We start from the raw sequence: 22,501 nt of genomic DNA on the forward strand, positions 1-22,501 counted from the left end.
TTAAAAGGACAGAAATGCAGGGACTTCCCTGGTGGTCCAGTGGTAAAGAATCCACCTTACAATGCAGGGGATGCTGGTTCGACCCCTGCTCAGGGAACTAAGATCCCATGTGCCATGGGGCAACTAAGCCTGCATGCCACAACTACTTGCACGCTTGCATGCCTCAACTACAGCCCATGTGCTCTGGAACCCACGCACCACAGCTACAGAGCCCATGTGCCCTGGAGCCTACGTGCCACAACTAGAGAAGAGAAAACCTGCACGCCACAACTAGAGAGCCCATGCACCACAACAAAGATCCCTCACACCACGACTAAGACCAGACGCAGCCAAAAATAAATTAAATAAATAATAAATTTTAAAAGACATATTAAGAAAAAAGGACAGAAATACATAAAAGTGGATGTGAGACATAGGGGACGTGATGAAAATATGACATACAAATATTTGCTTTCCCAGAAGGAGAGGAGAAAGACTGGTAGAAGCAATATTTGCAGAGTTAATGGCCCATAATTTTCCAAAACCTCTGAGAAGTATTTAGCCACAAATTCAAGAAATGCCACAAACCCTAAAAGTGATAAATAGAAATTAAATCCCTTAGGCACATTATAGAAAAATTGCTAAAAACCAACCAACCAAAGAAAATCCTAGAAGCAGCCAGAGAAGAAAGACACATTGTATTCGAAGGAGCAAAAGCTAAACTTAAAGCTGTCTTTACAACAGAAAAAAATGGAACCCAGGATAAAAAGGAATGACATCTATAAATAATAAAAAGGAATAGAAAGAAAAATAACTGCCAATCTAGAAAATTATATACAGCAAAAAGTGTCTTTCAAAAATGAAGGTAAAAATTCAGACTATAGAGAACTCTGCAGGACAAACAACCTACTTTCTTCAACAAATAAATTACAAGAAAAATTAAAGTGTTGGAGGGGAACTGCTATGTACTAAATGTTTGTGTCCCTCCAAAATTCAGATGTTGACACCTAGTACTATTTGGAGGTATAGCCTTTGGGAGATGATTAGGTCATGAAGGTAGAGCCTTCATGAATAGGATAGTGCTCTTATAAAAGAGACCCCACAGAGCTCCCTCATCCCACGACCATCTGCAAACCAGGAAGTGGGCCCTTGCCAGACACTGAATCTGCTGGTGCCTTGATCTTGGACTTCCCAGCGTCCAGAACTATCAGAAATAAATGTTTCTTGTTTAAGCCACTCAGACTGTGATATCCCACTCCAGCAGCCCAAATGGAGTAATCTGGAGCCTATAAGTAAAAAAGACTTAAAAGATAGAGCAACCATTAAGTTACATTTACTGGTTGGTATGATTCAATTTAACAGACTGTTAAGTCTTTTGATGTTTTGAGACAACTGGAAATTTGAACAATTACTAGCTATGTGATAATATAAGGAAACTTGATAAATTTGTTTAAATATGATAATGATATTGTGGTTATATGTAAAAAGGGAGCCTTATTTTCTAGAGATATACACAGAAATATATATGGATAAAATTATATGATGTCTGGTATTTGCTGCAGAATAATACAGGAGGAAAGAGTAAGAAGACAGGAGTACAAATGAAATAAGATTGGCATTGAGGTGATAATTGTTGAAGTTAGTGATGATGGGCGCATGGGAATTCACTTATACTCTTCTGTTCATTTTTGTATATGCTTGAAATTATAAGTTTTTTTAAAAAGAGGATGACATAGAGATATTTTCAGACAAAAAAATGAGAGATGTTGTTACCAACAGAACTGGGGAGTTCTTCAGGCAAATGGAGATGGAACCAATTCAATATGGGGAGTACGGGAAAAGCAAAGGCAGAAGGAGAATTCAGAGTACTTGATGTTTCCACATTCAGTGACCAGAGGGTGCATCATAATAGGAAATCAGAAAGACAAGCATTTTTGAGTTACCAGATTTAACAAGAGGCATCTGAGCACCTTGAATTCCTGTTCCTAAAAGTCACACGTCTTTAAGTACCTTAAAACTGCCTTTCAGCTTACCACTTTGTATGAGAACTTGAGTACATGCAACCAGCAGTTAGAAGAAGAGGTAAAGGATCTAGCAGACAAGAAGGAATCAGTTGCACATTGGGAAGCTCAAATCACAGAAATAATTCAGTGGTGAGTACTCTCTTAAATCTGTTTTTGAGGGTAAATTTTGGCCATATAGTCAAGTTGGTATGAATTCCAGGAGGAATATTTATTACTGGTCTGTGCTTCTTCTATGTTGTCTGTTATTTTCCTCTTTTATCTAACTCCATCAAATATTCCATATCAGCTTTTACACAGTTTCATTGGAAGCTGATATTTCTTTCTAAGAAAAGAAAATGTTATTGTCTCCTAAGACAGTTGGTCCTTAAAGAACTGAAGAAACTCATTCACTAGCTATCGATGTTCCTTTCTAAGATCAAAATTGCTGTATTTGTGATTACTTTAAGAAACAGAAAGCCTGGAGAATACAAGCTGAAGATGTGGTTTCACCCTTTTCATAATTATAACAGACTAATTCACACACGGCATTTTTAAAACATTAAATGGTTACAGCTTAATCAACTGTTCTTTAAGCCCCTAGGATTTAATTTGGGATAATTGCCTTAGTAACTTTCATATTAATTAACTCAAATGATTGTTCTGGTATTTGTAAAAATTTGTATATTTTTATAATACTTGAAGAAAGTAGAATCCAACAGGGACTTTATTTTCTAATGCAAATAGCCTAACTTTTTATATTTACTTTTTTAACTTTCTGACTCTTTTTTAGCACGTTATTGATGTTTTATTTATATAAACAGCTACTGGTTTCTTCAGATATCTATAGACCAATAATTTGGTGAGAATGTTAGTTTATCATGCTCTTATTTTTGTTCGCTAAGCATTTTTTCCTACTTATACCAGCTTAATACCCTCCTTCTTAAATGAAATCATAAGTGAATAAACACTGCCTTTTTAAGTAATCTTACCCAAATGACTCAAATATTTTGATATTGACTTAACTATAGAGCTCTTATGTTAACTCAGCTTTAGCTTATGAATGTGACTGTTGAGTGCATATCTGAAGGAAAATGCCCAAATTGTGGAAATATGGTTGTGTTCCAAATAGTACAGTTAATGGTTCATTAATATTTAATTGAGATCCTTGTCATAAACTCTACATTTCTGAAGCAAAATCATTTTAATCTTTAGCCGTGCTTATAATATCAAACATTATGACTTTTCATTTGTAACTCCATTATTATGTAATCAAATTTGTAATAAGATGTTAATGAAAATGACTACAGAAGACAAAACTGATTTGGCCAAAGCCTAAGATCCTAGACCACTGATCTTTTCAAGTGATTGCATGATGGGTCCAGATGGAATGGGAAGTGGTTCTAGTAAAGAAGCTTTAAATATGGACTATCTGGAAAGGATTAGTAGAAAGGATGAAGATGAAAATTTTTGTGTGATACTACAAAGCACTTTTTTACACATTTCACATTCAAGTTAAATATGCAGAAGAAATCAGGAATACAATGAATTCACTTTGCATTAAAACTATTATTTAGAAATGGACTAATATATTCGATTATAAATTATTAAATACCTAATAGGCTAAAAGTAAAAGATATACTCACTGTTCTCAGAGTTCTCACCTATTTGAAAGTTATATCTCTGAGATATTCTGTGCAAGCCTATAAAGGTCAGAAGTCTCAGGTTATTCCTGGTTCTTTAATCTGGTATATTAAAAAATGAAGTAATGCCAAAACAAGGTTTTCGAAACTTGTGATATGCAGTGTTTTCAATGTTTCCATTGGCCAAATTAACAGTTTTAAAATAAAACAAACACTGCTGTATATAAGACTTCATTTGAATGCATTTCTAATGGCCTCGTTACTCTGCTCCCTCTGCCTTTCCCTATGAAATACCTCTTTCATGTGAAAGAAAACCTTTTAGGTCAGGGAGACCTTGTTGCTCACACTGTATTGGAACAGGGACCTTTCTTCTCACCATTGACTCATCAGAAGACTTCACTCTTTCTCTTTGAAATGGTACTACGAGGAGAGGTTGAAGTAGTAGGCTGGTCCATAAGATTCATTTTTTAGATGTATCTCCTCACATATAATGCATTCTTCTGTATAATAGGAGATATAAAGGTCTGTAAAATAGGGTACTTGGCCTTCAAGTACTAGCTTATAGTGTAACATTTAAAAGTTTAAAAACTAATGTGATCAGAGCTGGATATAAATAACAAGACTTAAATATAAATTGTCTTATGTATTGTACAAATACTGATTTTTCTATGTGAGTATAGAGGAGAATTACTTCAGACTGGGTGCTAAAGAAAGTTGGGGGTAATCAGTGGAACTATAATGCATTTTCTGAAAACACTGAGTTCAATAAAGGGTGCTACTATTCCTATAAAAGAATAGTAGGAAATAAGACCAATAAAGTTATTGCAGCACAATTAACATGAATACTGGGTAAGAATCAGAACTTCATTTATTTATAAGAAGAAGGAGAAGGCTTTTCTGCAACGGATTATGGAATTGATTGAGGTGATGCATTAGGAAGGTAACTCTTCATAGTGGTGTTCAGCATGAAATAGAAGGAAATTTGGGGGAAGCTGAACAAATGGAGAAGCCATGGAAGAAGGATCTATAGGACTTAATTAATTATAAATGAAGGGCAAGAGATGAGGAGGAATTAGTATTTCTGAAACTCTGTGTTGGAGAGATTAAGAAAATGGTGCTGTCACGGAAGTAAGAAAAGTCAGGAGAAGGAACCAGCTTTGGGGAGGATGATATAATCAATTTTAGTTGTTCTTTTGTTTGTTGGTGAGTCTGAGATCATTCTGAGATATCTGAGTGGAGATTTCCAATATGCTTTAGAAAAGATGACTTAAAGGTTAGGATTAGAAATATAAATTTGGGAATTTAATTTCTAGTAAATAAGGCCGTTGAAGTTGTTGGGTTTTATAATAGAAAGAAGGATAATGGTGAGGGTGATAATAGTAGAAGATAGAGAAAACAGCTGTGTAAGACAACCAGGAAAATGTTTTAATAATCAGGAAAGGCTTTCAATAGTGAAACTTTTACTTTCCTTTGTTTAAATTCATTCACATTATTTGAAACACTCCTCATTCATTAATTTTCATTCCTGTGTAGTAATAGTTTACAGTGATTAAAAAATAGTATGTTGTAGGCATTAGGCTGAAAATTCACATGTTTTCTCATTTAGTTATCACAACAGTCCTATGAAGTAGATATTATTATTATTCCCATCTTATAACTGAGATAACAGAGTGTTAGAGGGGGTAAATGACTTATCCAAAGACACACAACTGCTAAACAGTGAGCTAGGATTTGAACCTAGTTCTATATGACTCGAGTCAAGTTCTTAATCACTCTACTATATGTGTCCTGACTCCCAAACTTTTTTTTTAATTTTAATTTTATGTTGGAGTATAGTTGATTAACAATGTTGTGTTAGTCTCAGGTGTACAGCAAAGTGATTCCGTTATACATATATGTGTATCTATTCTTTTTCAAATTCTTTTCCCATTTAGGTTATTACGGAATATTGAGCAGAGTTCCCTGTACTATACAGTAGGTCCTTGTTGGTTATCTATTTTAATTATAGCAGTGTCTCAAACTCCCAATCTGTCCCTCCCCCAACCCTTCTCCCGTGGTAACCATAAGTTCGCTAAGACTGTGCTGACTACCAAACTTTTTAAGGACCATGTCTTATATGTCTTCTTCAGTCTTCCTAATATGTCTACATAATAATCAGTATTTAGTAAATATTTCTTGATTATTTTGACTTAGCCAAAGAAAAGATGAGAGACTTGCCTCTAAAACTGTTTATTTTTTTAAACGTCTTTATTGAAGTATAATTGCTTTATAATGGTGTGTTAGTTTGTGCTTTATAACAAAGTGAATCAGTTATACATATACATATGTCCCCATATCTCTTCCCTCTTGCGTCTCCCTCCCTCCCACCCTCCCTATCCCACCCCTCTAGGTGGACACAAAGCACCGAGCTGATCTCCCTGTGCTATGCGGCTGCTTCCCACTAGCTATCTATTTAACGTTTGGTAGTGTATATATGTCCATGCCACTCTCTCACTTTGTCCCAGCTTACCCTTCCCCCTCCCCGTATCCTCAAGTCCATTCTCTAGTAGGTCTGTGTCCTTATTCCCATCTTGCCCTTAGGTTCTTCATCACCATTTTTTTCTTTTTTTTTAGATTCCATATATATGTGTTAGCATACGGTATTTGTTTTTCTCTTTCTGACTTACTTCACTCCATATGACAGACTCTAGGTCCATCCACCTCACTACAAATAACTCAATTTCGTTTCTTTTTATGGCTGAGTAATATTCCAGTGTATATATGTGCCACATCTTCTTTATCCATTCATCTGTTGATGAACACTTCGGTTTCTTCCATGTCCTGGCTCTTGTAAATAGAGCTGCGATGAACATTTTGGTACATGACTCTTTTTGAATTATGGTTTTCTCAGGGTGTATGCCCAGTAGTGGGATTGCTGGGTCATATGGTAGTTCTATGTGTAATTTTTTAAGGAACCTCCATGCTGTTCTCCATAGTGGGTGTACCAATTCACATTCCCACCAGCAGTGCAAGAGTTCCCTTTTCTCCACACCCTCTCCAGCATTTATTGTTTGTAGATTTTTTGATGATGGCCATTCTGACCGGTGTGCAATGATATCGCATTGTAGTTTTGATTTTCATTTCTCTAATGATTAATGATGTTGAGCATTCTTTCATGTGTTTGTTGGCAATCTGTGTATCTTCTTTGGAGAAATGTCTATTTAAGTCTTCTGCCCATTTTTGGATTGGGTGGTTTTTTTTTTGATATTGAGCTGCATGAGCTGCTTGTAAATTTTGGAGATTAATCCTTTGTCAGTTGCTTCATTTGCAAATATTTTCTCCCATTCTGAAGGTTGTCTTTTCATCTTGTTTATGGTTTCTTTTGCTGTGCAAAAGCTTTTAACTTTCATTAGGTCCCATTTCTTTATTTTTGTTTTTATTTCCATTTCTCTAGGAGGTGGGTCAACAAGGATCTTGCTGTGATTTATGTCATAGACTGTTCTGCCTATGTTCTCCTCTAAGAGTTTGATCGTTTTTGGCCTTACATTTAGGTCTTTAATCCATTTTGAGTTTATTTTTGTGTATGGTGTTAGGGAGTGTTCTAATTTCATTCTTTTACATGTAGCTGTCCAGTTTTCCCAGCATCACTTATTGAAGAGGCTGTCTTTTCTCCACTGTATATTCTTGCCTCCTTTATCAAAGATAAGGTGACCATATGTACGTGGTTTATCTCTGGGCTTTCTATCCTGTTCCATTGATCTATATTTCTGTTTTTGTGCCAGTACCATACTGTTTTGATTACTGTCGCTTTGTAGTATAGTCTGGACTCTGGGAGCCTGATTCCTCCAGCTCCGTTTTTCGTTCTCAAGATTGCTTTGGCTGTTTGAGGTCTTTTGTGTTTCCATACAAATTGTGAAATTTTTTGTTGTAGTTCTGTGAACAATGCCAGTGGTAGTTTGATAGGGATTGCATTGAATCTGTAGATTGCTTTGGGTAGTAGAGTCATTTTCACAATGTTGATTCTTCCAATCCAAGAACGTGGTATATCTCTCCATCTGTTTGTATCATCTTTAATTTCTTTCATCAGTGTCTTATAATTTTCCGGATACAGGTCTTTTGTGTCCTTAGGTAGGTTTATTCCTAGATATTTTATTCTTTTTGTTGCAATCGTAAATGGGAGTGTTTCCTTACTTTCTCTTTCAGATTTTTCATCATTAGTTTATAGGAATGCAAGAGATTTCTGTGCATTAATTTTCTATCCTGCTACTTTACCAAATTCATTGATTAGCTCTAGTAGTTTTCTGGTAGCATCTTTAGGATTCTCAATGAATAGTATCATGTCATCTTCCAACAGTGATAGCTTTGCTTCTTTTCCGATTTGGATTCCTTTTATTTCTTTTTCTTCTCTGATTCCTGTGGCTAAAACTTCCAAAATTATGTTGAATAATAGTGGTGAGAGTGGGCAACCTTGTCTTGTTCCTGATCTTAGAGGAAATGGTTTCAGTTTTTCATCATTGAGGACGATGTTGGCTGTGGGTTTGTCATATATGGCCTTTATTATGTTGAGGAAAGTTCCCTCTATGCCTACTTTCTGGAGGATTTTTATCATAAATGGGTGTTGAATTTTGTCAAAAGCTTTCTCTGCATCTATTGAGATGATCATATGGTTTTTCTCCTTCAGTTTGTTAATATGGTGTATTACATTGATTGATTTGTGTATATTGAAGAATCCTTGCATTCCTGGGATAAACCCCACTTGATCATTGTGTATGATCCTTTTAATGTGCTGTTGGATTCTGTTTGCTAGTATTTTGTTGAGGATTTTTGCATCTATGTTCATCAGTGATATTGGCCTGTAGTTTTCCTTCTTTGTGACATCTTTTTCTGGTTTTGGTATCAGGGTGATGGTGGCCTCGTAGAATGAGTTTGGGAGTGTTCCTCCCTCTGCTATATTTTTGAAGAGTTTGAGAAGGATAGGTGTTAGCTCTTCTCTAAATGTTAGATACAATTCGCCTGTGAAGCCATCTGGTCCTGGGCTTTTGTTTGTTGGAATGTTTTTAATCACAGTTTCAATTTCAGTGCTTGTGATTAGTCTGTTTATATTTTCTATTTCTTCCTGGTTCAGTCTCTGAAGGTTGTGCATTTCTAAGAATTTGTCCATTTCTTCCAGGTTGTCTATTTTATTGGCATATAGTCGCTTGTAGTAATCTTTCGTGATCCTTTGTATTTCTGCAGTGTCAGTTGTTACTTCTTTTTCATTTCTAATTCTATTGATTTGAGTCTTCTCCCTTTTTTTCTTGATGAGTCTGGCTAATGGTTTATCAATTTTGTTTATCTTCTCAAAGAACCAGCTTTTAATTTTATTGATCTTTGCTATCGTTTCCTTCATTTCTTTTCCGTTTATTTCTGATCTGATCTTTATGATTTCTTTCCTTCTGCTAACTTTGGGGTTTTCTTTGTTCTTCTTTCTCTAATTGCTTTAGGTGTAAATTTAGGATGTTTGTTTGAGGTGTTTCTTGTTTCTTAAGGTAGGATGTATTTCTATAAACTTCCCTCTTAGAACTGCTGTTGCTGCATCCCATAGGTTTTGGGTCATCGTGTTTTCATTGTCATTTGTTTTTAGATATTTTTTGATTTCCTCTTTGTTTTCTTCAGTGATCCCTTGGTTATTAAGTCGTGTATTGTTTAGCCTCTGTGTGTTTGTATTTTTTACAGATTTTTTCCCTGTAATTGATATCTAGTCTCATAGAATTGTGGGTGGAAAAGATACTTGATATGATTTCAGTTTTCTTAAATTTACCAAGGGCTGGTTTCTGACCCAAGATATGATCTGTCCTGGAGAATATTCCATGAGCACTTGAGAAGAATGTGTATTCTGTTGTTTTTGGATGGAATGTCCTATAAATATCAATTAAGTCCATCTTGTTTAATGTATCATTTAAAGCTTGTGTTTCCTTATTTATTTTCATTTTGGATGATCTGTCCATTGGTGAAAGTGCGGTGTTTAAGTCCCCTACTATGAATGTGTTACTGTCAATTTCCCCTTTTATGGCTGTTAGTATTTGCCTTATGTATTGAGGTGCTCCTATGTTGGGTGCATAAATATTTACAATTGCTATATCTTCTTCTTGGATTGATCCCTTGATCATTATGTAGTGTCCTTCCTTGTCTCTTGTTGCATTCTTTATTTTAAAGTCTATTTTACCTGATATGAGTATTGCTACTCCAGCTTTCTTTTGATATTCATTTGCATGGAATATCTTTTTCCATCCCCTCACTTTCAGTCTGTATGTGTCCCTAGGTCTGAAGTGGGTCTCTTGTAGACAGCATATATATGGGTCTTGTTTTTGTATCCATTCATCCAGTCTGTGTCTTTTGGATGGAGCATTTAATCCATTTACATTTAAGGTAATCATTGATATGTATGTTCCTATTCCCATTTTCTTAATTGTTTTGGGTTTGTTATTGTGCTTTTCCTTCTCTTCTGTTTCCTGCCTAGAAAAGTTCCTTTAGCATTTGCTGTAAAGCTGGTTTGGTGGTGCTGAATTCTCTTAGCTTTTGCTTGTCTGTAAAGCTTTTAATTTCTCCATCAAATCTGAATGAGATCCTTGCTGTGTAGAGTAATCTTGTTTGTAGGTTTTTCTCCTTCATCACTTTAAATATGTCCAGCCACTCCCTTCTGCTTCCACAGTTTCTGCTGAAAGATCAGCTATTAACCTTATGGGGATTCCCTTGTGTGTTATTTGTTGTTTTTCCCATGCTGCTTTTAATATTCTGTGTATTTAATTTTTGATAGTTTGATTAATATGTGTCTTGGCATGTTTCTCCTTGGATTTATCCTTTATGGCACTCTCTGTGCTTCCTGGACTTGATTAACTATTTCCTTTCCCATATTAGGGAAGTTTTCAACTATAATCTCTTCAAATATTTTCTCAGTCCCTTTTTTTTTCTCTTCTTCTTCTGGGACCCCTATAATTCAAATGTTGGTGTGTTTAATGTTGTCCCAGAGGTCTCTGAGACTGTCCTCAATTCTTTTCATTCTTTTTTCTTTATTCTGCTCTTCAGTAGTTATTTCTACTATTTTATCTTCCAGGTCACTTACCGTTCTTCTGCCTTAGTTATTCTGCTGTTGATCCCTTCTAGAGTATTTTTAATTTCATTTATTGTGTTGTTCATCACTGTTTTTTTGTTCTTTAGTTCTTCTAGGTCCTTGTTAAACATTTCTTGTATTTTCTCCATTCTATTTCCAAGATTTTGGATCATCTTTACTATCATTATTCTGAATTCTTTTTCAGGTAGACTGCCTATTTCTTCTTCATTTGTTAGGTCTGGTGGGTTTTTATCTTGCTCCTTCATCTTCTGTGTGTTTTTCTGTCTTCTCATTTTGCTTAACTTACTGTGTTTGGGGTCTCCTTTTCGCAGGCTGCAGGTTCGTAGTTCCCATTGTTTTTGGTTTCTGTCCCCAGTGGCTAAGGTTGGTTCCATGGGTTGTGTAGGCTTCCTGGTGGAGGGGACTAGTGCATGTGTTCTGGTGGATGAGTCTGGATCTTGTCTTTCTGGTGGGCAGGTCTATGTCTGGTGGTGTGTTTTGGGGTGTCTGTGGCCTTATGATTTTAGGCAGCCTCTCTGCTAATGGATGGGGTTGTGTCCCTGTCTTGATAGTTGTTTGGCATAGGGTGTCCAGCACTGTAGCTTGCTGGTTGTTGAGTGGAGCTGGGCCTTGGCATTGAGATGGAGATCTTTGGGAGATTTTCGCCATTTGATATTACATGGAGCTGGGAGGTCTCTTGTGGACCAGTGTCCTGAATTTGGCTCTCCCGCCTGAAAGGCACAGCTTTGACGCCTGGCTGGAGCACCAAGAGCCTGTCTTCCACATGGCTCAGAGTAAAAGGGAGAAAAAAAAAAAAGAAAGAAAGGAAGAAGAAGATAAAATAAAATAAAATTAGAGTAAAATAAAATAAAGTTATTAAGATAAAAAATAATTATTAAAAAAATTTTTAAGGTAGTAAAAAAAAGAAAGAAAGAAAGAAGAGAGCAACCAAACCAAAAAACAAATCCACCAATGATAACAAGTGCTAAAAACTATGCTAAAAAAAAAAAAAAAAAAGGACAGACAGAACCCGAGGACAAATGGTAAAAGCAAAGCTATACAGACAAAATCTCACACAAAAGCGTACACATACACATTCACAAAAAGAGAAAAAGGGAAAAAAATATATATATCGTTGTTCCCAAAGTCCACCTCCTTAGTTTGGGATGATTCGTTGTTCTATTCAATTATTCAACAGATGCAGGGTACATCAAGTTGATTTTGGAGATTTAATCTGCTGCTCTTGAGGCTGCTGGGAGAGATTTCCCTTTCTCTTCTTTGTTCGCACAGCTCCTGGGGTTCAGCTTTGGATTTGGCACCCCCTCTGCGTGTAGGTTGCCTGAGGGCGTCTGTTCTTCGCTCAGACAGGACGGGGTTAAAGGAGCAGCTGATTCGGGGGCTCTGGCTCACTCAGGCCGGGGGGAGGCAGGGGTGCGGAGTGCGGGGCGAGCCTGTGGTGGCAGAGGCCGGCGTGACGTTGCACCAGCCTGAGGCGCGCCGTGCGTTATCCCAGGGAAGTTGTCCCTGGATCACGGGACCCTGGCAGTGGCGGGCTGCACAGGCTCCCGGGAGGAGAGGTGTGGATAGGACCTGTGCTCTCACACAGGCTTCTTGGTGGTGGCAGCAGCAACCTTAGCGTCTCATGCCTGTCTCTGGGGTTCGCGCTGTTAGCCACGGCTCGCGCCCGTCTCTGGAGCTCCTTTAAGCAGCGCTCTTAATCCCCTCTCCTCGCGCACCGGGAAACAAAGAGGGAAGAAAAACTCTCTTGCCTCTTCGGCAGGTCCAGACCTTTTCCAGGACTTCCTCCCGGCTAGCTGTGGCGCACTAGCCCCTTCAGGCTGTGTTCACGCCGCCAACCCCAGTCCTCTCCCTGCTATACGACCGAAGCCCGAGCCTCAGCTCCCAGCCCCGCCCACCCCGGTGGGTGAGCAGACAAGCCTCTTGGGCTGGTGAGTGCCGGTCGGCACCGATCCTCTGTGCGGGAATCTCTCCGCTTTGCCCTCCGCACCCCTGTTGTGCCCTCCTCCGCGGCCCCGAAGCTTCCCCCTCCGCCACCCGCAGTCTCCGCCCACGAAGGGGCTTCTAGTGTGTGGAAACCTTTCCTCCTTCACAGCTCCCTCCCACTAGCGCAGGTCCCGTCCCTATTCTTTTGTCTCTGTTTTTTCTTTTTTCTTTTGTCCTACCCAGGTACATGGGGAGTTTCTTGCCTTTTGGGAGGTCTGAGGTCTTCTGCAGCATTCAGTAGGTGTTCTGTAGGAGTTGTTTCACATGTAGATGTATTTCTGATGTATCTGTGGGGAGGAAGGTGATCTCCACGTCTTACTCTTCCGCCATCTTGAAGCTCCTCCTAAAACTGTTTAAAAAATAAAAAAAGTTAAGAGAATGAGTAGTGTAAGCTTAACCAGATGGCCTAGAAGGAAGGGACAAGAGATGGTGTTGGGTTGGGGAAAGTGCGATGTTTTTAAGATTGAGGTTGGAAGTAGACAATGATTATGAAAAGGAATTGTTGTGCAAGACCTATGGCCTAGTGGAACTTAAATGGCATGAGCGTGTAGTGGACCAAGTCTTTTTATTTTTCTTTTTTCATCACCCTTTCCATCAGTAATATTTTGTAGCCAAGAAAATAGACATAGGTTTAATCAGAAGTTGAGAATTAGTGGAAGACCACAGTGGTAAGGGGATGTGAATGTATTCAAGATGTAAATAGAAAGCAAAGTTAGAAGGTGTTGTTTTTTATATAATATTTCAAACAACATTATAGCAATTTACATGGAGTTATTTGATTTCCAAAGTGAATAAAATACACTGGATTTCATAGGTTCCTGGAAACGTGCAGAAGCCAAGATCTCTGGGCTTTGATAGATACTAAACCAGCACTGGCTGAGGCCTGTTAGCCTGCTTAAATGGTGATATCGTTTTCTTAATTGCTACTCTGTGAGTGTCTTTAGAGGAAAATACAAAACGTCTTTGGAGGAAAAAACAATCTTCCCCCATCTATATTTATTCTTTATGTTATAGATTAGGTGATTAAGTGAAAAGATTGTGGTCACTTGTGGTGTCCAAAGTTAAAGAATTTTAGAAGGTAACAGCATCCCAATACACAAACTTTCTTAATATTTTCTTAAGCCACTTTTCTTTAAAAGGCTGTGAACATATATACATGTATGTAGAGCCTACGAATGTGTAGCTATCGCTAAAGTAGGCAACTTCTTAACAGTGATTTTATTTGCTCCTTTATTCTTTGGATTGTCCTCCAAAGCACTTTCCCATCTGAGAGAAGAAGGGATCAAACCCCTTTTAAAGGGCCTCTTTAAGATGTAGATATGGGGGCTTCCCTGGTGGCACAGTGGTTGAGAGTCCGCCTGCTGATGCAGGGGACATAGGTTCGTGCCCCGGTCCGGGAAGATCCCACATGCCACGGAGCGGCTGGGCCTGTGAGCCATGGCCGCTGAGCCTACGCGTCCGGAGCCTGTGCTCTGCAACAGGAGAGGCCACAACAGTGAGAGGCCCGCCTACCGCAAAAAAAAAAAAAAAAGATGTAGATATGGAGTGATATGTAGGTAGACAGATGAATTTAACTCCTCAGGAGTTTAAATTGTAACAGATGCTGAATCATGCCTCAAGATTTAAACTTGTCTGCTGTATGCATCACAGATACGTATTGATTTACCTGAAATATACTTTCCTCACGGCTATTCAATGACCTGAATTTTATTGAGTATAATTTGAAAATATTTCTCTCTAAAATCATATAATTACATCAGCAAGATAGCCTTAAAATAGTAAATAGAAACTGAGTTTCGGGAATTCCCTGGCTGTCCAGTGTTTAGGACTCCACGCTTCCACTGCTTCCACTGCTGGGGCCCTGGTTTGATCCCTGGTCCGGGAACTAAGATCCCACGTGCCTTGGGGTGCGGCTGGGGCAGGGCTTGGGGGGGGGTGGTTGTAGAAACTGAGTTTCAGTAGACTTTAATCTTTTCTCTTTGTTATATCATTGACCATTTTAGAAAACAAAAGAGCTTTATTACAACACAGAATTTTTGTTTTTTACAAAATATTCTACTTTAAACTTTCTAAATTTAGTGTACTTCGGTTTTAAGAAGGGTGTGTTGTGTTTTCATAAGATAAAAAATGGAATCTAATTAATAAGAAATCTTAATATTCTTTAGAAATCGTGTGAGTGTATGTGTGTGTGTATGTTTAATGTTAGATTAAAAGAGTATTAATTCCGTGGCTCAAGGGTGAAGTTTTACTGATTTATCAGATATGTATAACTTGGACCTTTCTAAACGTGGCCACCTTTATCTGTAAATAACTGAACAGTTCAGTAAACCATTTCCCACTTGTTGACAGATAGTAGTACTGTGGTAGACCTTTAAAAGAAGATATTAAGAACATCTTTAAATTTCTGTCACTTTTCACTTGTTTCTTTATGATGCTTTAATATATATCTCACTGAAGTTTTCTGTCTTACTTTGGTACTTGATCTGTGTCTTTATTTGCATGTATTCTAGGGTCAGTGATGAAAAGGATGCACGAGGATATCTTCAGGCCTTAGCTTCTAAAATGACTGAAGAATTGGAAGCTTTAAGAAACTCCAGCTTGGGTACCCGAGCAACAGTAAGCTCTGCCATTTAGCAAGCAGGCTTATTATATTAGTCGGTGGGAAGGCTCAGCAAACACTGTAATAAATCTGAGTACTTACATCAGTTTGTCTAGGCTTTGCCTACTGTAAAGATTTTCATGAGAAATCATTCAACGTTTTTCCAGTTTAGGAAGTTATAATACATAGCTGCTTAACTATAATTTGTGTGGCTAGCCATTAATGGTAATAACCATAAAAAATAAATGCATTTATAATGTGAGTCTACAGTTTTTCTGAATTTAATGAAAAATAATATATTTTCACAAGTAATAGTTCTTTTAAATTCTTTACTTAGGGAAAGATAGTTCTTTTAAGTAGTTTCCAAATTCACTTATATTACTAAACTTAAATGTTAAAGATAAAATCAAATGGAGCTAAAAACGCAGTCATATTATTTCATAGGATATGCCCTGGAAAATGCGTCGTTTCGCAAAACTGGATATGTCAGCTAGACTGGAGTTGCAGTCAGCTCTGGATGCAGAAATAAGAGCTAAGCAGGCCATCCAAGAAGAGCTAAATAAAGTTAAAGCATCTAACATCATAACAGAATGGTAAGACTGGATAATATAGTCCCACTAGAGTGATTTCTAATTTGGTCCAAAAGTTTCTGGAGAGAAGTTACATGTTTAGTTTCCTACCTGTCTATACCTCTTTTTTTTTTAAGTGATGACCAGAAAAAAACTATGAATATTTGAAAATGAATTGATGATTTTAGGCCTTGTGTGCAGTGATGCAATTTTAATACAGCTTTGTTTCTGACTTGTCCTTAAAGTGGAATTAATAGTACTAATTAATATTCTGTTATTTACTTTTCCCCTTATTTGTAAAATTCACTCTCAAATTTTATTCTATTAAATCCAAAATAATCTTTTGTTCAAGAATATCACATTAGTATAAAATTGCAGCATAGAGTCAGAACAAACTATAGTCATATGAAAATTCTGGCCTCTACCATAGGTTTTTTTACAAATGAAGTTTCAAGTGATGGTAAATTTCATAAAGGTAGAATATACTTAAATTATCCTTTCTTTCATGTTATGTATTAAAAAAAGTGTATCCCCCACAGGTCCAGGACAGTTAGCTAATGAATACATTCCCTCCATTCTTATCACAACAGTAGAATAAATCATACTCTGAATAAATAAATGATGAAAGGAAACTCGTAATTGGATTGGTTCAAGAATAAGTTATAGAGGAATAAGGTGATATAGAGGAATAAGGTGATATAGAGGAACAGTAGAAAGTTCATGTTACAAATCAAAATGTAAATAGAAAAATCCATTTGGTGCTCAGAATACCAAATGTTGCAAAGGCATCAGCATGAAAAGAAATATAGTCCCATAAATTCGGTTTTTAATGGTATGAAGCACCCCAGTTGAATTATAAACTCTTGCTATGAATTATCCAATCATAAATTAAGTATGTTTTACTGAAATGTGCCAGTGAAACATTGAAAATGGAAAAAAACTGTTTTTCGAGAATATGAATTGATCCCAACATAAAGACCTGCTAAATGTCATTCTCTGTATTGTAATTTGGAATAAGTGTGATCTTTCTGCTTATGCTTAGGACATATAAATTTGCACATTTGTTCATAAATCAGGAATGTGAGTCAAACTGAAAATTACAAGTTTAGTCACTTTCATGGTTCTCTATGAAAGAAGTCTAACAATTCTAAAATTAACCTTTGATTTTATGACATTTTTTAATTTAATAATGTAGCTCAGAGCCAGCAACTTTTCTATAAAAGGAAAGATAATAAATACTTTGGGGCTTGAAGCCATATAGCTTCTGTCTGCTCAGCTCTGCTGTTGAGTACAAAAGCAGCCATAGACAGCATATAAATGAATGAGCCTGACTGTGTTCCAGTAAATCTTTATTTACGCAAGCGTAGATGACAGGCTAGATTTGTCCTTCCTGTAGTAGTTTTCAGTTCCCTACATTATCATGACTGGCATTTAAACCAATTAACTTCAACTACATACATGATGGCTCACTAACCAACAATATAAATAATGACATTTTTCCTTTTTTTCCCTTAAGTAAACTAAAAGATTCAGAGAAGAAGAACTTGGAACTGCTATCAGAAATTGAACAACTGATAAAGGACACTGAAGAGCTTAGATCTGAAAAGGGTATGGGAATGTGTTTTGCATCAACCAGGACTTAATGTTCTGTTATGAATACATTTTATTATACAAGAATCAGCCTACTGTGTAGGCAGGAGAATTGTTCACATACACAATTCTGGCACTCATTTATAGATGTATGTGTATATGGTGCACGCGCACACACACACACACACACACATATTTGGTAGACAAGTCTCCTGAGTCATTTTGTTTTACTTGATACGCATTGTTTAAAGATTTCTTAACAGAAAACTCACTGTGCCATAAATTTGACTGTTTTTTCAGGACCATGGACTATATCGTGAAGAATATTTTTGTGATTGGAAAAGTTTGTTTTTATCATATACTTTATACTATTCTCAAACATTATAGGGGATTCACTCTCAGGGTAGTTGATGAAATAATGTATGAAATAACTAAAGATTAACCTAATCCAGTATTAGAAAGACAACTCAGTGACAAAGAATTATTTGGGCATTTCGGTGTCTTCTTCCATGTTTGATACTCAAACTGCTTGCCCTGTGGGATTTTCCAGGATTTATTCCCATTTTCTTGAAAACATTACTTGAGCATTTTTTCATTAATGTAAAAAGTAACTCAGAGTGCTTGGTAGCTTTATTACATGAACTTCAACGTTCTTTCCATAACATGGGCATTAAGAATGTGAAGATTTAATTTTTTAAAATTCAGAATGTTATTATCTTAATGAAAGGATCTCTTATATATAGTTGTTAAAAATTCATTTTCCTGACAGTATTCCTGACTGAATACTGAACTAGTTAATAGGCTCTATGTTGTACTTATGTGCTGCCTTATCATTTCCCAGTCCTGTGACACACAGTGACGTAAAGCTGGTTGGGTCTCCGCATCTGCTTTTAAAATTGTGGCGGAAAGAGGGTAATCACACAAAGGAGTTAACATGAAAAAGCCATTAAAAGTAGTAGATAAATTTTTGTTGATTGAATTTCCTAGTGAACAAGAAGGAAGGAAGGAACCCAGAAAAAGTGAATTAGGAACTCAGATTAGGAGTACAAAGCATCATGCTAAAATGAGAATCAAGGTTAATTTTCATGTATGAAGAGTGGAAGGAGCTGCGTTATTTAGTGAGTTGAGGAAAAAGAATATATCAGACATGGAGGACCTGTGGCCCTAAAGGCAATTTGTATAGAAAAGAGACCAGTGAAGAGTGTGACTTACTATAACACACCAGTTGGCATTGACTGCATCATTTTAAAGTAGATCTAAACTTGCGAAAGAAGAAATCGTTTATCACATTGCAGGCTAACCTATGGCTATGGTTTTATATTTGGATTTTGAGCCTTGCAGAATAATAAAATTTCACTATATGTTGTAACATAATAGTCTACTTAACTAATACAATGTAATGTTTATATAATGAGGGCAAGGATTTTGTTTTCCTGCTTTATTTACTATTATATATCCAGTATCTAGACAGGGTTTGGCAAATAAAAGGCTCTCAATAAATATTCATTGATGGAATGAATTTCTGAACATACTGCCTTATCTGGCAACTATGGTATATTATTAGAGAGTAATTCAAAAAAAACATAATTTGGTATCAGTTGATATCAGTTCCTGAAAAGCTATGGAGATCCAAAATGTATGTTGGTTGTTTCTCCTTTTCCTCCCTAGTATTTATCCTTATGTGTATTTTAAGAATTAATTTGGAAATCATGTATTTAAAGTTAATACCATAGCCAAGAGGTATGAGTGAATTTTTTTTTTTTTTTTTTTTTGCGGTACGCGGGCCTCTCACTGTTGTGGCCTCTTCCGTTGCGGAGCACAGGCTCCGGATGCGCAGTCTCAGCGGCCATGGCTCACTGGGCCCAGCCGCTCTGCGGCATGTGGGATCTTCCCGGACCGGGGCACGAACCCGTGTCCCCTGCATCGGCAGGCGGACTCTCAACCACTGCGCCACCAGGGAAGCCCCAGAGTGAATTTTTTTTAATTTGCCTGAGAAAAGCTAGGGTTTGGAGTCCTCATTCGCCAACCCTAGTTTTTCTCAGACAAAATTTTTTAATTTCATGCAATTTTTGTCAATAAAACAGTAAATGAAATCAGATTGAGGCCTTAGCAAAAGTTTTTTCATAATTAAATAAGTTTGTTGTATCACTGCATTTTTAAATAAAAGATTATTTATATTAATATATACTATATGCTTGATGAGAGTATTTCAAAAAGGAAACCTTGTTTGGTGATAAATTACCTTAGAAAAATCAGACGTAACCAGGGTCCTATTTTAAAATTTTTCTCAAGAATACCAAAAGATTTAATGTGCTTCTTACAGTGTACTGTGTAGGAAAAGAAATTCAGGAACTCAGATAAGTCAAGAAACAAGTATTTCATGGAGTCTGATGTAATTTAACTCTTGAGTGATATTCCAAGAAACATTAATGTATTTTAGTTTTTTAAGTATGTGGAGTTAATGATATTAATTGGTTTTAAAATACAGTAGTTTGTGAGCAGCTTTTTAATAGATTCAGACAGGAAAGGTTATCCGTGAAAATTAGTTTTAATTGTTCTAGTTTTAAAAAAAGTTGCTGCTGTCTTCTAGGTATAGAGCACCAAGACTCACAGCATTCTTTCTTGGCATTTTTGAATACGCCTACCGATGCTCTGGATCAATTTGAAGTAAGTATTAAACTTTTCATATATCCTCTGCAGTCAATTTAAAATTTACTTTGTGATTTAAAATTTATTTGCAATAAAATCTTTATTGCATCCCATATAAGAGGACCTAGAATCTTATATAAACAAAAACGTATTAGGAAAGGAATATGTTCTGCAATGTTATGGAAACTTTAATCATAAACTTTTCTTGTGTTTAAGAAAAATCTAAGAAAGATCTAAATAAGAGGGTCGTTGATAAGATTTAAAAGAAATTTCATCTTTTTCCCTGAGGAACAGTAAGTGCAGAACAAATCCTGACTTTAAATAATTTTGACTCTTTTCTTTTTTCTCCAAAGCATAGAGCCACAGTAAAAAACAAGTGAAAATTTCAGAGCTCACAATAGGGCAATGCTGGTTCTAGTTCCAAATCAGTTCAGTTTTTTAGAAGTATACCAAAAGAATGCTTTTTGTTAAAAGTATTACATAGACTTTATTTGGCACACTCCATTATAATGAAATAGTGATTATATGACTCTGTCATTCTTTGGTACTTAAATTCTTTGCTAGAAAAAAAAATTAAGATATGAAGTATATTTTTATGTCAGAAAACTTAAGTTAGTGATTATATCTTAATCAACAAATAATCATATGTCTTTGTGCAAGGCACTGTTCTAGGTGCTGGAGATACAGTAGTGACCAAATTGACAAAGTCCTGCCCCTCAAGAAGCTTACATTCTAGCAGGAACGATTAGAGGCAGAGATTCTGTTGCTTACTTTTAGTTGTTACCTTCTGGAGTGCTTCCATTTAATTTGATTATTAATGAGCTTCAGCTTAATACATTTTGAGCACAGTATATGAATTGTATTTCATTCTTTTGGGAAAGGAAAACCGAATCACTCTTTAAAAAGTAATTAATGAATTTCTACGTTTCTTGAGAAACAATGACAGTGACTGCTTTTCTCATTTATTTATTTGAATTAATGTCATTTGCCTTTCAATTGTTTTACAAAATTTTTGATTTATTATTTGTTCTTATTAAATTGCTTCATCCATTTTTTCTATTTTTTTATTGCTGTATTCGTTAAATAGGATTCCTTTTCTTCTTCCTCATCTTCACTGATTGATTTTTTGGATGACGTAAGTCTTTGATTTTCAAACCAATGCATCCTTCAGTAAAAGAGATCAGTGAATTGATATGAAGAATTTACCTAGTAATGCAGTCAGTTTTAGAAATATCACACTTGATAATTTGTGAGCCAAAATGTGCTTCTTTCTTACTTTAAATACAATGAAGAGTTATCATTATTAAATATAATAAAGTAAAAATGTACTTTTAAAAATGTGTTGTCCATCAGAGAATCTCTATAGTTCCAATCTTTGCAACAATTCTGAAGACTGGAATGCGTATTTGATTATCGTCACTATAGATATATAGATATAAATAATTGCTCATTTTTGTTTTTCATGGCAATTTCTATTTCACATTCCCCTTTTCTTTTCAGCACTTTACTATTTAGTTTATATGTTAGTTAAAAGTAAACCTCTGGTGGTAGAATCAGAACAAGTGACACGTTTTATTAACTCTTCCAGTAGATTTTATCATGACACAATAATTGAGTACAGATCAATTTTTAATGCTGACAGAATTTCTCTTCTAATGTAAAAAATGATTTTTGTTAATATATGCACTATATTCACTATAAATTGACTGCATTATCATTTTCTCTCTTAAATTAATTGTATAGATTTATTAATTTAGAAGTTCCTAATGTATAGTGTTCCTCTCTTTACAGAAATACCTGACATATACATTCTCTCTAATCCACATTAAATGGCACAATAATTCTTGTTGTAAAGCATTGTATTATCCTGTTGAACATTCTATCTTTACAGAAATTTGGAAATAAAATGGGTTCAAATGCAAATATTGTGCATATAACTATTTTTAAACCAGGGGAAATTCTTTAAATGTTTTATTTTTGTGTTTTGTTAACTATAATTCTTATATTGAGGAGAGTATTAAGCATAATTTTCTACTAAAGAAAACTCCTGATCTATATTTTTAAGTGATTTTTTATTTCTTTGAAATATTTATACCAAAGTGTGCACCTTTCCATTCTAAATGGAAACTATTTTTTCTTGAGACAAATAATTAAACTAGCTAATTCTGCAGTGTGATAAAAAGAGAACTCTTGATGTACAATAATATTTGATGTTATAATCTGATGTATATTTTACTATTCTAAAATACTCAGTATGGTATTTCCATACAGATAACATTCACTTTAAAAAGAATGGGAAGGAAGTTTGAACAAATATTTTAGTTGTCCTTTCTCCTAGAAGACCATTTTCATTTTTCTTTCTAATAAACTCTTCTCCACATCCCTTTTTCTCCCACAAA

At 35.9% G+C, this 22,501-nt stretch overlaps 1 protein-coding gene across 14 annotated transcripts in view; it reads left to right on the plus strand.

Moving 5' to 3' along the window:
- The window catches only part of CDC42BPA (CDC42 binding protein kinase alpha), a 326,934-nt gene that overhangs the window by 247,079 nt on the left and 57,354 nt on the right, over positions 1-22,501 (plus strand). For 7 of the 14 annotated variants that reach the window (XM_049713472.1, XM_033430345.2, XM_049713441.1 and 4 more), the window contains 6 exons: positions 2,008-2,132; positions 15,206-15,311; positions 15,739-15,887; positions 17,380-17,471; positions 20,044-20,120; positions 21,190-21,237. In XM_049713472.1, coding sequence (XP_049569429.1) covers positions 2,008-2,132; positions 15,206-15,311; positions 15,739-15,887; positions 17,380-17,471; positions 20,044-20,120; positions 21,190-21,237 — 597 coding nt within the window. The remainder of the gene's footprint in view (positions 1-2,007; positions 2,133-15,205; positions 15,312-15,738; positions 15,888-17,379; positions 17,472-20,043; positions 20,121-21,189; positions 21,238-22,501) is intronic. The other 7 variants (XM_033430347.2, XM_033430354.2, XM_033430344.2 and 4 more) reach the window with 1 other exon arrangement.

The sequence above is a fragment of the Orcinus orca genome, chromosome 1, assembly GCF_937001465.1.
Source record: "Orcinus orca chromosome 1, mOrcOrc1.1, whole genome shotgun sequence".
Classification (NCBI taxonomy): domain Eukaryota; kingdom Metazoa; phylum Chordata; class Mammalia; order Artiodactyla; family Delphinidae; genus Orcinus; species Orcinus orca.